The following is a 17,368-nucleotide window of genomic DNA, read 5'->3' on the forward strand; positions in this document are numbered from 1 at the left end:
TTCTTTATACCAGATCAAATCGAAACAATAATTGTAACAAGTTGAAACCTTTTGCGTCAAACGTCTTCTGCTGAAACGTCAACACCATCAAGCCAAAGAAACATTTTGATTCCCATTCGACTCATTTTTTAGCGATAACACAAATATTCTCAAATTCTCCAAACTTTGAATTTGAAAATGTGAATATTGGAACAACAGAGTTTTATCAGTCTCCGATATTTTATAGGCTATGTGAATCAAGTAAGCAGTAAGATGTAGAGAGTGAATTGAACTTGAGAAAAGTTGCCCATTCTAGAGTATCACTGACAGCAGGACATCAAATGGAATCTCTTTGTTTTGGATACTTAGGGAAGAACCCAAAATTCAGTATTTGATTTCAACTTCTTCAGTCACAAAAATATTGGAAATATAGTGATTCATTGGCGAAGAAAGATTCGATAAACCATTAGAATATGTTCATGTTCAGGATATCGCCCTGAAGTTTTGAAATTTCGATTACGAACCTGTCATTTTTCATTGATTTTTTTTTGACGTCAGAAGCCATACTTCATATTTTTTGAAGTTTCGTTTATTCAAATCTACATGAAAAATTAACGATAGTGAATATAAGGAAAGTTGAATTCCATTCGAAGAATATACAAATCGAGTTTCATCAATTGTTTCGGAATGAATGACGATCTGTTAACTTCACTGGTTTTGGAATTTGATATTTGATAATAAAACAAAAACATACAACTACAACTACATACAACTACTACTAACAATACTACTACTAACCTAATTCCACCTAACCTAACTTAACCTGTCCTAACATAACCTAACCTGCCCTAACATAACCTAACCTGCCCTAACATAACCTAACCTGACCTAACATAACCTATCTTAACGTAAACTAGCCTAAACTACCCTACCTTCGACGCTCTCTGATTATTATTTACTTTTCTGTAGGAATCCTTGTCATTTTTGTGACATTTTGAAGGTTTTTGGGTTGAAAAATTCAGATCTAACTTGCATTCCAAGTGACCAGTTCTGATATCCGAACTGAATTCTTTGGAATTTCTCTTCATCAATTCACGATCTGTTCTAGAAGTGAAACAGATGGTGAATTTTTCTAATGCCCAAATCGAATCGAAACTCAGATATGGCATTGGCCTGTGGGGCAACGCACCAGGTGCAAAAGATAGGTATTTTCATTGCACAAAAACGAAATTTGAGATGTATAGCGAGAGTTTCTATCAGAGAAACAAAATGTTTAAAAACGTTTTGGGTTTTGATGCTTCCATGCCTCTTCATTTTCGAAACGTGAGTCCATTTTTTTTATAAGAAAACTGTTAGTCGCAATTCGGATTTTCATGATAATGAAACAAAAATAATGCAACGTTTTCTTGAGAATTCAGCAAAAATAAATAGATTCGAATGTTCCTGATTATTTTCGCCTCAGAATATTCAACAGTCTTCCAGAAGATACAACAATTAAATTATATGAATGTCTTCATGCAAACACGAGTTGAAGAACTCTTTAATGAAAAAATGTTTTATAGTATATCACAACTATGTGTAATGTAAATTGTATTCAATTTTATTTTGATGTAATACCTAACCTACTGATTGAAAATTCCAAAACATGTAAGCCATGTTGAAAAATGGTAATAAATATTGACTGATTGATTGTGAACCTCGAAAAAAAAAAACCTTAAGGCGAATGAAAACTACCCGAGCGACAACCCAAACCAACTTTACATTCAAGTAGCAGCAACACAAAATTTAAGGTGTGAATCGCACAGTGCCCGGACGGACTCTCGCGCTTGGCGGCCTGGGGAGCGGCGGGGGGTTTTGATTCTATTGATGGTTTCGCTTACAGGCCCCCCCGTGGATGTGGGAGTCACGATGTACGTGCTGAGCATCAGCTCGCTATCGGAGGTCCAGATGGTTAGAGAACCATATAGAGTCACTGAGTCATAGCCGAGTTTAATGTTTTGTTCAAAGTAGTATTAGAGCCGTTTAGACCCGTCCCCGAGTGAACTGCAAACCTCGATATGTCTTTATTTGTAGATTGAGGAAGAAGAATTATTCTGGAATCATGACTAAATACTATTTGATGAATCAGTGGAACTGGGTACATACCTTAAGATTGATGAATTATTGGATTTGTTCGAATTCAACGAAGATCAAAATTATTAACAAAATTTTTCTGAATTCAGTGTCACTATTTATCGTGTTTCATTTTCGTAATTTCTTCTTGGAAAACCTCTGGAAAAGCTAACCACTCGCGCCAGAGAAAAGTCAGGAAGGAATTCTAAAATTCGACGGCCTTCGAATCTAAAAAGTAGTGACACTGAAAGCCCTAATCATTTTGTTTTGAATTGTTCAAAGAGTTGTAATGGAATTAGTTTTATCATTCAGTGCATTCCATTCAAAACGAGCTACCTTGAATTACTTTTGGTTCAATAATTTTCAAGAAAAATAAAAAAAAAGCCGTTAACAATAGTATACAGGGAGCACATTTTGGCATATTTACGTTTGATATTACTTTCCTAATTGCAGCCTCTGTGCATGTCGTCAATTTTTTTTTAAATGGCTCAGCCATTATTGTTCTGCATTATCAGATGCTCCATGATGAGCAGATTTCCACAAAGTATAAAACATGTGGTTCGAAGCTTATGGTTCGAGAGCTACAAATTATTTGAGTTGAAAAAGAGCCACCCTGAGTTACTTTTGGAACAATAATTGGCAGGAAAAATAGAAAAACAGGTCAATAGTTATACAGGAGGCCACATTTTGAAATATCCGTTCTAGAGACAAGTATGGAAGCAATAAATCAGAAAAAGAAGTTTTTTATTAATTCTTGAGTCAAAATCTGATGACTAGACAATGAGAAGAAGTGAATTTTCTATAGTAAATGTTCCAAAACGTTTCCACCAACTTCCATACAATGGTATGAACGAGCCTCCATTGCCGCCCTCACATGGTTTAGAATCTCGGAAGTTCTTTCTCTGCAATGCCTCATAATATTCTCTCTCAAATCTTCTAATGCTGTTGATTCTATCTCATACACTTTAGACTTCAAATGACCTCGTAGAAAAAACCTACAGGAGTGAGATCCGGAGACCTTGGTGGACATTCTGTAGGACATCTTCTGCCAATTCAGCGATCAGAAAAATGATCATCCAAAAATTGTCGCACTGGAGCTGCATAATGAGGAGGTGCACCATCATGCTGAAAAATAAATCATTTTCGGATATACTTAAATCCTCCTCAATTGCCCTATTGACGCACGGTATTATTCGATTCTCCAACATATCAAAATATTCAGCACTAGTTGAATTATCATCGATAAAAAAAAGTCCTGTGATGTGGTCACCTAAAATTTCTAACCAAACATTCAGCATTTGAGGTCGTTGGGTATGAACTTGACGGTGTAAATGAGGATTCGTATCACTCCAAAATCGACAATTTTGCTGATTCACCTCTCCATTCAAACTAAACGTGCATAAAACGTTCATAAAACCTATTTTATACAATAAATTCTGATGCAAGTTGATCCGTTCAGTGAGACTTTCACAAAACTCGATACGTCTATCGAAATCATCTTCGTTCAATTCGTGAACTAGTCTAATCCTTTTTTGAATTGAAGGGGTTATATTTTTAGGAGTGATTATTTTTGAGAAAGAAAGTTTTTATCTTTCTACTACTCCATCTTGATACAAAAAAAAAGTGAGGAAATCTTCCAAAGAAAGGAAGGAAGTAATCAATTCGAAAATAAGTAACTCTATACATGGATGTGTAGATCATGCAAAGAAGTAACTTTCAGACACAAACTGAGAGAAAGTCCTCCTGAAACAGCTACTTTCATATAAACATTGAATTACACGAAAGAAAAAAATTCTTTTGAAACAAATATTTCTATATTAACACTGAATTATACAGAAGATACTTTTCTCTACTCAGTTTGTATTTCAAACATTCGTTGTGGATTAAAAACCAGATATCATTCACATGAGCTCTACTTTAAATGAATGGTAACAAATTGCACTTACATGGAACACTGTCATCCTAACTGCTATACATCCATGTTTCGCCTTGAGACACTTAAGGCACTATGATGTTATCCAATTTGGTACTGAAGAGCCTTGGGGCAAGTGTCTTAAGGCGAAACATCGATGTATACCAGTGAGGATGACAGTGTTGCATGTAAGTTCAATTTGTTACCATTCATTTAAAGTAAAACTCATGTGAATGATATCTGAGTTTTATTCCACAACGAATGTTCGAAATACAAACTGAGTAGAGAAAAGTATCTTCTGTATAATTCAGTGTTCATATAGGAGTATTTGTTTCGAAAGAATTTTTTTCTTTCGTGTAATTCAATGTTTATATGAAAGTAGCTGTTCCAGGAGGACTTCCTTCCAGTTTGTGTCTGAAAGTTACTTCTTTGCATGATCTACACATCCATGTATAGAGTTACTCATTTTCAAATTGATTACTTCCTTTCTTTCTTTGAAAGATTCCCTCATCTTTTTTTTGTATCAAGATGGAGTAGTAGAAAGCCAAAAACTTCCTTTCTCAAAAATAGTCTAATCAGGAAGGATCCTGAAAACATTTGAATGACTGATTCATGATTTTCGAAATAACTGAGCAAGAGATTGCAAATTTTCCATTAGTACAACGTGCCCTAAAACTGCTATACAAATAGCTTCATCTTTGACAACTCCTGAACGTTTATGCTTTTTATCGTTAACAGATACAGTTTCCATAAATTTTACGAAATGTATTTGTGCTGTACATTACTTCCTGGATGATTATTATTGTACATATGGGCAGCAGCTCTAGCACTTTTTCCATTCTGGTAGTACAAACTCACTATTTCAATCCGTTCTCGAAGCGTATAAACCATTGCTTCTCAAGAATTCATAGAAACAGAAACACCAATTGTAACTTCACCTGGTAGGTAATCGTTATTGTAGAATGAGACAAATACAAAATGAAGAGAATATCGAATTCAAACGTAACTAGGCAAAATAACACTTTTTTGAAGTATACTTTACTAAAACACTTATGAAACCAACGTAACAGATTGTTCATTCAGGGTGGCTCGTTCTCAACTCAAATAATTTTTATCTTTCAAAGTATGAGCTTCAGACCATAATGTATTCTACATTGTTGAAATCTGTTCATCATGGAACATCTGATAATGCAAAACAATTGATCCATTTGAAAAAATGGTGACATGCTCTGGCGGTGCAATAGGAAAAGTTAGATCAAATGTTAATATGTCAAAATATGTCCCCCTGTTTACTTTTGTTGAGGTGTTTTTTATTTTTTCTGAAAATCATTGTTCCGAAAGTTATTCAGGGTGGCTCTGGTTGTAATGCACTGTATATTTTTGAAAACAAACATTTTCTAAAGCACCTCACAGTTCAACCTTGCTCTAAACTCTGCAGAAATGAAACCCTAAATGGGATTGATTCAAACTATGTGGAACACCTCAAGAATATTAGGAATATTCAAGTAATATCAGTGAAAATATTACGGAGTAATGTTTTCAATCATGTGTAGATAATACTCCACACACCGTCTCCAGAAATATTTCTTGATATTGGTTGAATTCTTTTCTATTTCTATGAGTTTTCTATCTCATTCATCAATGTGATGGTTCAATTACTGAAAAACTCTACAAAAACCAGGATTTATAAAAAAATATTGTTTCTATTCATATCTTGTTCATCATAATATGAAGTTTTTCAAAACAAGGGTTCCTTCATCTCTGGAATTTGAATGTATTTCATGTTTTCTGATTCATTAAGTTATTATAGCCTCTGTTTTGAAACCAACAAAGATTCCAACGATTCTAGCCTGCTTTTTTCATTTGATTATTTCATATTCAGTTTTTTCTATCATGAGTTTCTAATATCCTTACATACAATAAGAGTTTTTGTATGGGAACAAATAGATCACACAACAGCATTTCGCTAAGTTTGTAACCTTCCACGTGACTACAATTACAGTCTCTGGAATGTCACTTGAATTCGGTCTGCTATCATTGTACACCAATCATTTGCCATTCCATTCATCTGTCATTTGTCACTCATCAAACTTCACCTGTCATATTCCATCTTCAATTCAACTCATGTTAGCAGCCTGTCGTCTATTATCTCTGATGCATTATTATTTTATACATTCAACGTTAATGATAACATGACTGAATTTACGATATTGAAGGAGAAACAATCAACTTACTTATAAATACACCGACCTATAACACTATTCATGATAATAATTATACAATTTTCACACTGTTTTAGTTACGACTTGTTTCACCATACATTGTATGAATATCATCATGGATATTCAATATAGTGAATCACGTGACTTCATTGTCAGTGTTAACGGAAATGATAGTAATGACTTTGACAGAATGATAGTTGAAAATTACAGATGACAAGTGACGAATGACAGGTGTTCTATGGCAGATGACGGGACAAGAGGAGACGTGACAGATGTAAGTCCGTTGATGATCATCGAATAATCACCCCGCTGGGTTCTGATTGGCGGAAGAGTATTACATTTGTAGAATCAACTCCCATGAAAAGATACATTACCTCCGTTAGTTGTTACATATCTCTTTAAATATTGATCTTCGTTACGGACGTACTTGCAAATAATCCACTTATGAAATTCAATAAACTGGAATTCATGCTAGATAGAGCTGAACATTGGTCAAATGAGTCCAATATTTCATGTACGTACTCTTTCAATAAAATATATAAGAATGAATTTGAATCAATACCCACGTCATTACCGATGAAAATGATTTAGTTTGCTGATTAATAAACTTCACCGACTTCGAGGTACTCTCACAGAAAAAGTGGCAGCTTGTTTGTTCACTTTCTCTTCAGTTCAGTCGACCATATCTTATGAGTATTTCGTTTGGAGCACATGTATTACTTCTAAGTTGGCTTTACTGGTTAGTTATTATTAGTGTCGGTTGAAGTGTTGATTGTTTACGACATTACTTCAACTGAATATTAAGAAAACTATATCGAAAATGAATACTTTGAGAATAACTTCCAAGCAGCGGATAGAACTAAAAAACGGACAACATGTGACAAGTAACACTCCAATGACAACGAAACAATGTAGCGAACCTTCAGAAAATAATATGTTTGAAACGAAATCCTCATTCTATATGCTCGATTAGTAAACAGGGTGGGCCATCGAAAACTTGACATGGGGGTTTTGGGTACTAATCTTGCAAAACCTGAAAAACGCTCAGACAAGTCGATTTTTATTGAGAGGGGGACAGTTTTTTCCCATTTATAGCGTCGTCACTTCAATCCCGGAGCAGAGGTGTGAACAACATTTGGAATTTCAATATGGATCTGGAGGCGAGTCGCACATCGTTCGAAAGATCTTGAAATTTTCCTAACAACGGTGTACATTTTTTTTTACTTATATAATATATTAAATTCAGTTACTTACTTCATTTTCATGTCTCACAGCCTGATGAACGGTCATATTGTAAGGCAGCACATTGTTGCCAATGAGAAATTGCAACTTGTGCTTGGTACCTGTTTGCGATATCACAACTCCAGCTAAAGATTCTTCTATGTCAGTGTCCGAATCACCATCATCACTATCAGCACTATTATTGTCCCTAAGTCTACCATATCCTCTGACTACTAAGTAACGCTCTATTGCTTGTACGAGGGCTAGAGGGTCGATCTTGACTGTACCACCCTTCCACTGTTTTAGATTTGTGCACATGAAAAAAAAATTACTGGAGGTCAAATCTCCAGAATTATTGATTACCAACTTTGAACCATTAAGATTTATTGAGATGGTCTGGTCTTCCTAAATTTATTAAATTTTAACGTTAACGGAATATAATAAGAAAAGCCAAAAGTGATTGAATGTTTATACTGCCCCCCCCCCGTATATAAAAATGAGACATTATGATCTATATATCGGTAACAAGTAAATTAAGAAGCTATTAATGATAGTAGCAGATCGGTCTAGATTGGAGTCCATTCATAACACTCCTGAGATCCATCCGGTATATTATTGCATTAGAAATAATAATAAATGGGAACGACTATAAAGGCCATTGAAAGGAATTAGGTAAAGTAACTTTCTCAATCAATTCCCTAATTTTTTTTTCATGGCAAAACAGGTAATTCTCTTATTTTCAATATATTTTATGATAAGAACACATCGGATATCCAACTATACAATAAAGTACCACCGTTTTACTGAAGCCTGATTTTGGAAATATTACTTGAAAAGAAACACAATCATGAAATTCATGTGTACAAGCAACCATCTGTCTACCAGAAAGAAGATGTTGCTTTACACTTGGAAATTCTTTGACGAGTTTATACATTCCCTCTTTAAAGTGATTACAATAACTATGTCTAGGCAAACCGAGAGTAATTCATCATATACGTGACCTACATTTTTTTCAGAAGAGTTGTTTTTTTTTCCTCCTTTCTATTTCTGATCGTATACGTAACTTTGTAAATGTTAAGAGGCAGAACCTTGCGCCTTTGTTTTGCTGATCTTCTTATGATTTTATGTAAACGTTAGAATTTCGATAGCCACTAAAATTTAATGAGAAAATTAGTTCGAAGCATTTTTTTTCATTCGAGAGGTAAAATGGCGTAACTGACTTACGTATAGTTAGCTTTATTAATCCTCCTAAGAGTGCGGAAATATGGTCATCCAAATATATGGCAACGATATATTTGGAACAATACCCAATACACACTTTCAACTTATTATTTATCCAAATGAACCTACTCCCGTCAGGATGTTTGAGAAAACATTTATGTCTATTTGGAAAATGCTAACTATCACGTACAGAATAGGGCACCGATCTCCAAAAAAGTGAGTCGGCCTCGGTTTTCTTCCTTCCTCTCGATTCATCAATCTCATTAAGGAAAAAGAACAATCGACTACGTTAACAACTTGCTGTCACTATTTTGGACCAATAGGGTAGCAAGATAGAAAATAAGTATTTTTGATCGTAGGAAAATCTAGTAGAATAGTTGGATATCTGTATAATACACGAGATACAATAGAAATGGCGGCGAAAACACCGTTGTTTTTAGAGAAAAATCATGGAAACTCTTTGAAAATGTAGGTTGGGCACACTGGCAAACCAGATGTGTCCCTAGCTGTGACGAAAAGTTCGTCATCAATAAATGACAATTCTGTCGATTCCATAATGAATAAACGAACAATATCTACAATATTCACAAGTAAATTTAGACCGTTACAATATGCTCAGAATGGGCCCCTCCAGCTCACATGGGATAATAGAGATTCTGCTGGAAACGTACTCGAACACTGTGGAGCATTTCTGGAGTGATTTGGCGACATTCATTTGTGACAATATGGTCACCAAAAATTCAAGCCGATTTTTGTGGACGTGTAGTATGCACTTCATGAAAAATGTGAGGATTTAAATCAGCCCAATACCGACAATTATGGCGATAAACTGTGTCATTCAAAAAAAAACATTCATCACTGAAGCAAACGTTGGTTGCTAACCAACTCGGAAAATTGCAAGCGTCGATCGAAATCATCTATATTCAGTTCTTGCGTTAATTTAATCTTGTAAGGATGCATTTTGTGGGTTTTTGAAATACGCCTAATGCTAGTTGTTGACACCCCGGAAACAAATGCTAACTTTCTTGTGCTCAAAGTATGGTCAAGCTCAACATGGCCCAGAATGGATACTTGTGTTGCCTCATTTGTTACTGGTGGTTCGATTTGCCGTTTTTTATTTGCTACAGATCCAGTTGTGCGAAATTTTGCAATTAAATCGAAAACATACTGTCGCGGCACATTCTTCCCATGTTGTTGATTTAATAGTTTAGCGGCTCTCGCAGCACAACGTCTTTTTCCATAGTACAGTTCAATGAGCTCAACCCTCTCTGCAGTTTAGTGAACCATTGTTTCTTTAGCAACACTTTACGGCACTCACTACTAATAATAATGTAGATATCACTTTTAACACAAAAATGAGAAACAGAAACAGCATTTTCTCAATTGTAAACGTCCTCTTATCAAAGAAGAACTGAAAAATTAGCAAAAAAATAGAGTTAGAAACGAAGGAGAGAGTTCCAATAACATTTCAACTGAGCAGTGGCGTACAATAATTTGTTGCCATTACCAATATTGAAAAAATTAATTATCGGAAAGAACTGTTTTAAATACGTCCAAATTCAAAAAAATGTACATCATTGTTTAGAGAATTCCAAGATCTTTCAAACGATGTGCTACTCGCCCCCTATTCTCTATTAAATTTGTTGTTCACCCTTCTGCTCCGGGGTTGAAGTAACGACGCTGTAAATGAGGAAAAAACTGCCCCCCTCCCAATGAAAATCGACCTAAGCATTTTTTCGGATTTGCAAGATTAGTACCCAAAACCGCCATGTCAAGTTTTCGATGGCCCACCCTGTATGTTGATTACTTCAGAAGTTAAAAAAAGTTGGTATGACAAAGTAGTTGTTCTGATTCATATATTTTTCATCACACAGGGTGTTATATTTTCGAAAAGAGAAAGGTAATTCATATTGGAATTGAAGTCGGTATTCCAGATTGGTTCTTTCACTCGATAAGCAGTGTTTTTATCAAACTGATAATTCTAACAATGATGATAATAACGGTGATGATCGAGGGTTGCAGTTTCGGCCGCGAGCGTCGCGTGCGACCAGTTCGCAGCCCGGGCGGCAGGCCAAGGGCACGAGTTTGATTTGGTTTTCATTTGTTTCTTGTGCGCGCCACTCAGGATAAGTTTGCTTGCCGTTACAGGCCCGCCTGTGGATGTAGGAGTCACCATGTACGTGCTGAGTATCAGCTCCGTCTCCGAGGTTATGATGGTATTTACCCCTTCTACTTGATCACTCTTTTCGCCGCTCTCGTACTTTGAGTATCGTATCATAAGCGCATCACTATGTACGTGTGTTTACTTGCAAATTGCAACCACCAGCGATGGTCTTGTACAGTTTTATCGAGCAATCCGGGAATTGAGGCACCGGACTCAGAATGGTCCGACCAGAAGTTATCTTGTTCTGTTCTAATTAAAAAAAAATTATAAGAATACTGTGAGGTATGTGAGCATTTGACTGCTGGTCCCAAAATGAAACAGCTCCACACATTCAATTCCATATTACTTCAACAATTGTAGATAAATGTAATATTGAATGTTGTACCACAATCCACACTGCCCCAAATGAACAAACTCTGATGAATGTCTGCCGGAAAACAACTACTTCCCTGGCTAATACCACGATGGACACTGAATTGTATCCGACGAACATTTAAACAAGATACCTCAGTTTTGCAGATGTTTCTAATGCATTCATAAGCAGGATCCCTCTGAAATCAATCGAGTAGATCACCTGCAGTCTTCTCAACAGTGTAGGACATGCAGTTGTATGAAACCTTCCTCAAACGTGGGATGTTTTTTCGCCGCTTGGGGCTTTGTTCTCAGGATGGAGCTGTTAAAAGTTGATACTATTTCTATCAGACGCAGGTTTTATACATGCAGTTGAACCGTGTTGGCGTCGGCTAAGTGCCTCTGATGTTTGGGTCGGATCTGCAGTGATGCGAAATGACATCGGAACTGGTATGTAGATGATCTACTAGATTGGTTTCAGCGTCGTCCTGCTGCTGGTTGAATGTGAACCATATGTGAGACTAACCACTGTGAAGTATTTTGTATAAATGTCTGTCGAATATATTCAATATCGAGGGTGGTATTAGCCCGGAAATTAGTTGTTTTTCAGCGTGCATTTACCAGAACCTATCGCGTAGGTATGTTGAGATAGATGCATGTTTCGAGATTCTATTTCGAAATAATTATTCTTCCATCAAAGGACAAAATGTTTTTTTTGCAACTGCCAAAATATTAGAAAAAAATCCAGTGATAATCACATGAAATCAGAATTTTGATTTAATATGTAAACAGTTATTTCAACCAGAAGTCACTACCTGTGATTTCCTGATTACATCTTTGATGAATTGAAGTCAATTAATCACTCTATTATCACATCACACTATTATCACATCACATATTACGAGCAGGAACATACACACAACACACCTGAAATCATAAAGAGACCTAGTAGGAAGTTAGATCTATGATTTTCCCTTCATATTTTTCGATATAGCGAAATGTAACCACGTGAGATATTGATAGTTTCTGAATGATTTCATTCATATCTCATCCTGTATACATCATTTCTTGAAATTAATCCAGTCATCTAGTCATGTGATGTTGAATTTAAAAATAGAGAAAAGAGTACGGGTACTGGAGGGTGCTTACTTGATTTTCAACAAACTGTTTCATTCTGAATAATAGAGTAGTTTCAAAGGAGTTATTCTATTAGAGTTATGTCTGAGAAATCTTGTGAGCAGAACGAATGTAGCCCACAGAAAGCGCAGTTTTTATTTCGCTTGGAAACCATCAAACTTGATGATTTTTTTGTGGTTTTCATGAGTTCATGATGTTTTTCTTCAACTTCCTCGTGACACACTCTCAACAATCTTGTTCTCAGCAATAGTTTGCATGAGTTCTCTTTTAGTTTACAACACTTTTCAATCCCGTTGACAGTCCCGTTGTTGAAGTTCTCACGAATTTGTTTCAAGTATATTTTCCTAGTATTTTATATATTTCATCATTGACTCATTTCATAATCTTCTTTCATACCATACATTTTGGTATCCACATTGCTGGTTCAGAACCAACTGGATATGATGATGAGTGTTTGAGACACTTATCATTGTCATTTAATGGGTCATTAGCCCATCTCGTGATCTTGTGTTATATCTTAGAATTTGGAATCCACATAGCTGGTTCAGAACTTATTTATGGATACGATGAAAATTGTCTGAGACACACGCGCAAGTGTTTACACTCTGGCTAGTTGAGTATTCAAAATCACATGTTTCATTCCTGATTCAACCAAATCAAAAAACCATATGTTTTCGCCCCTATGTCCTTCCATAGGATCATCTGACCAGCATAAACTGGTCTATAAAGAAAATACACATCCTGGAAGCAGTAAGAATGACTACCTAGTAGTTTTTGGACCAGAAAAGTATAGAACACAATCTGATGACAAGCCACTTTTTTGGACATTGAGTTAGCTCATAATAGAAGCAATAAACTATATATTCTTCTGGGAAATTTGATTTCCAAAAATAGTCCTAATAACAGCTGACTGAAGAAAGAGGAAACACTGTTTATACCAAAATATATAATTTAAGATGAATGCTGTAGAAAACATTTTCATCCATGATGGAAATTTTATTACGGTTCCAGACAAGATTCACCAGAATTTCAAAAAGAGACACTGGAACTACGTCAGATTGGAATTTTATTTCTGTAAAGGATCTGCACCATCTTTTAGAGAAGATATTAAGCCTCGACAGTTGTATGTATTCACCTGGAAGTTGTAGGGGATCATATTTTTCAGGGTGCTCTTTGTGGATGTTACTATAGTTGATATGAATGGTCTTATGTTGAGCCCTTTTGTCTTGATCCATCTTATTGGTCACTTTTCATCTATCATAATCAAGGAGATATCGCAACTTGTTCAATGACAGGTTCCTCAATGATTGAGACGTACCCTCAATACCAGTGCCAATACTCGTAATCGTCGAACTATTTACGAGTGTTATTACAGATGAAACTCTGCAACCTTGACCTAGAAAGTTAGTTGAATCAGACAAAATATTTTGGGCTCAGTCTTATCATATAATGATATCAGCAGTTTCAATATAATTTTATAATAACTGGAATCAATGTTTTTCCACGTACAACTTTATTTTCGAATTGAGATAATAATTGTGGTGAGGATTTAGTTTTTGGGAATATTATAATCTAGAAAAACATTGACCAGTGATATCATAATCGATATGGAGTTGGATACGACATGAATTTCAGATCGAGTATCAAGTTTGATGTGAAGTGTTGAAGCAGGTATAACGTAGATAGGATTTTGATTTGACACCATTCAATGACCCTGTAATTGTAACTATTTTCATTTTCATATTCATTTCACTCAAAGATTTTTCGTTAGCATTTCACAATTTTTCGAGCTTTCTGTCAGTTGAATTATCATGTAAATTCCTTGTCAGTTATCCAATATTCCCGAATGGTACATTCGACAGGTTAATCTTATCAACGGGATTCAGTCGTAGAAAGAACATCAAATGCCAACCGGATTACTGAAATGTCTATCTGAAAATAATTAATAACCAGGCTTCCATTCGCACTTTCTGAAAAATATCTTTTGATGTGTTCTCATTCGATTATTATCGAACAGAGGGTTTCTAGTGTCAGCATATTCAACGAATGGATTGTACATACAATGACAAACAGAAATTTGCATGGATAATTGAATATATTTGAAAATTTCCGGGTTCAATATTTTTGAATTCGTACGCAAGCACGCTGGATTCAGGACTGAGAAGAAAAATGATTTTAATATTTCACAGATTTCCGAAATCAATGTTTTTAGAGCGTTCATTCAGCTAGATATATAGTGAGATGCTTGCTTTCTCCTACGAATTACTGTTGCTATTTTTTTGCTCCTACTTAGGCGGTGTCTGACTCATCAATTTCCTCCCATGTCTCTTGCAAATACCGCAGCGTCATGGGCTCATTTTGGTTTTCTCCATCTCTCTCACGGCAACTATTCTAACAATTCTGTGCCCTGAACCAGTTTCAACAGGTCTTACTATGGAAGTATGTCATATACTTCTGTACATAATTTGGGTGGTCCATGAGTTCTCTGCCTCCTGTGGTCTAGTGCCTCTCAATGGCATAAACTATGTCTCTGTCCCTTTGTTGCATTGACTGCAGTAGAGATTTCAGCCTTATTTTGTTCAGGTGTCCTGTGAATGGACAGTGTCCAGTGAGTAGCTTCGTAGTTGTTCTGAGCCAATCCCTGCTTTGTTGAAGAAGTTCTTCAGATCTTTTCTTGGGCGGCTCTAAGGTTTTTTTATGTGTTCCGGGGTATTTTCCCCAGTACTCTCTATGTTTCTCATAGATCAACTTCCCAAACCGGTTCCGTACCATACTATGATATCTCCACAGCTGTTTCAGGACCTATATATGCAGTTGATGATATGCTCATCAGCTTTTTCATTGCCTGCCTATGCCTGACAGTCCTGGCATCCAGTATCTATACAGTTAGTCTATTTCATATATTCTGAAATTTCTGTTTCTGTGCCGTTCGAAATTTGTAAAATATACCTCTTACAAGTGTCCCAACACCAAACTTGACTATGACTTTGATATGTGGAAATCTATTCCTTGAAAATTGAGCTGATATCACACACACACACAATTACTTGAAGTAAACGAAAAACATCTAGTTGTTCCAGCACTATATCAAAATATTCAATAGTCTTTCTGAATTTTGGAAAATTCACATCCCAAGCACATCCCAAACGTCTGATTTTCCAAGACCCTGGCATATAAACCAGGCTGAATTTGACTGATAACATGGGTTATGCTGGCTTTAGCTCATTAGCATACATCTGCGACAAAAAAAGTGTAACGGACTCAAATCGCACGAGAAATGATCATGCCCTCAAATCGCTCGCAGAAAATATCTAATGTGGCATGAGCTGTGTGGTACTTAGTGCTGTGCTGTTGAAACCTCATGTCGTTGTTTCAACAGCTTCAAATTCAGACTAGAAAACGCGAAACGCACGCTACGTTGCCCGAACAGAAAACCTATCTTTATAGCACAATTTTATCATCTACACGTGTTGTTGAATGTTATATCCGTCGATAGTGATTTCGCAGAACATACTAAATAAATGAAAACTAATTTGACAGACGTAGCTTCAACAAGACGGCCTTTATCAATTGTCAAATTTGGGAAGTCCGTGTTGGATGTACTTGAATGGATTTTGATCATCTGAATCAGTTGAAAACACTTCCTCTCGATTCAAAGGATGTCTATATAGAAGAAAAGACTGATGAATAAAACAAAATTTTCATTCATGATGTGACAACAAATCAGCGAAGATAATATAAACTATAATAATCGAATGTCATAATCAACATTAACATTCAGGATTTTGGAAAAAACACGCTTCAATCCATGAGTAATATATTTCAGAAGAAATATCACACTCGTCGAAAACATTTCTTTTTTCAGTATCACGAAGTCGTATCATGTTTTTCAGGAAGAACTAATTTTTATTCGACATATTTCAATCACTCCAAAAAGTTCTAATTCATTATAACATTAAAATTAACAGTACAGAAATATTATTTCAAAACCCTCAAAGGTGCGAACTTTCATAAAAGAGGATGTATGCGTCTCCACTCACAAGCGATTTTGGTGAAATTGTATAATGTCCGCTGTAGGTAGACCCACTGTGATTCGAAAGTGCATAAAGAGTATAGCGAAAAGGAGTCACATTTTCTGCTGCACAATTGTTCATATCTAATCCATCTAGAGAAAGCCAAGCACTGTGATTAACTCAATTGGCTAGTTATTTGTGGTATGGGGACTGACAAATCCCAGAAAAGATCGAAGGTTATAGATGAGTATCCACAATGTGTGCACTTCATCGTGGATTTTGATTGACCAACGAAATTATCTACAATCTTAGAGTTATATGTACTCAAATAAATCAGTCATGACTCTTATGCTTTTCTGTTGTCGCTCAATTTTTCGTTAATCTCTGTTGAGGTCGGTTTAGGTTTCTCAATAATTTCATTAACGTCATCATGTAAACCTTCTAAAAGGTAACGAAGGAATCCCTGGGCGTCTTGATGCGCATGACCCATGAATCGGGGGGCAAAACTCTGAATCTGACTTTTCTGCTCATCTGCTCTATCAGATGAATCTTCTGACCATAATTCCTTGATAACTTCTCCGAAAGCTTTAATTGAAGCACCCTCCGTACTATAAATATTAGTATTGTTATCTTTCATGTACTCACCTTTTTCCAAATATTCCAGTAACCATCTCGTATTTGATAAACATTGGATTACACAGTTCATGAAACAGGTGTCGCCAATATTTTTCAACCCATTAAGCCCAAGGGTTTTGACTGAGGAATGTATCACTGATTTAATTGTGTTGTAACTGTTGGTGATACGTTCGCCACCGCTGTTTTCATTCCAGTAATCATGGATGCAATGATTCTTTCCATGATCCAACCAACGGAATGAGGAATTTGAAGTTAAATTTCAATTATATGTATCTATTAGCAATTTCCCTTGACGATTGGCTACCGATGTTTAAATCGTTTATGTTTTCAAATGAGACGTTTATATTTTTTTGTAGGATCTTCCATAGTTTTGCTTATTACTCATACCTATAGAATTCCA

At 35.8% G+C, this 17,368-nt stretch overlaps 1 protein-coding gene across 3 annotated transcripts in view; it reads left to right on the forward strand.

Moving 5' to 3' along the window:
- Rdl (Resistant to dieldrin) overlaps positions 1 to 17,368 on the forward strand; it is a 164,443-nt gene that overhangs the window by 32,093 nt on the left and 114,982 nt on the right. The window contains exon 2 of one of the 3 annotated variants that reach the window (XM_074176320.1): positions 1,862 to 1,929. The exons of 1 other annotated variant lie outside the window; for it this stretch is intronic. In XM_074176320.1, coding sequence (XP_074032421.1) covers positions 1,888 to 1,929 — 42 coding nt within the window. In that variant the 5' untranslated portion in view covers positions 1,862 to 1,887. Of the gene's footprint in view, positions 1 to 1,861; positions 1,930 to 10,819; positions 10,884 to 17,368 lie in introns of those variants that run through there. One more of the 3 variants, XM_074176321.1, reaches the window with a different exon arrangement.

The sequence above is a fragment of the Leptinotarsa decemlineata genome, unplaced genomic scaffold, assembly GCF_025532065.1.
Source record: "Leptinotarsa decemlineata unplaced genomic scaffold, Ldec_3_MD MMD2_tig00001719_RagTag_RagTag, whole genome shotgun sequence".
Lineage (NCBI taxonomy): Eukaryota > Metazoa > Arthropoda > Insecta > Coleoptera > Chrysomelidae > Leptinotarsa > Leptinotarsa decemlineata.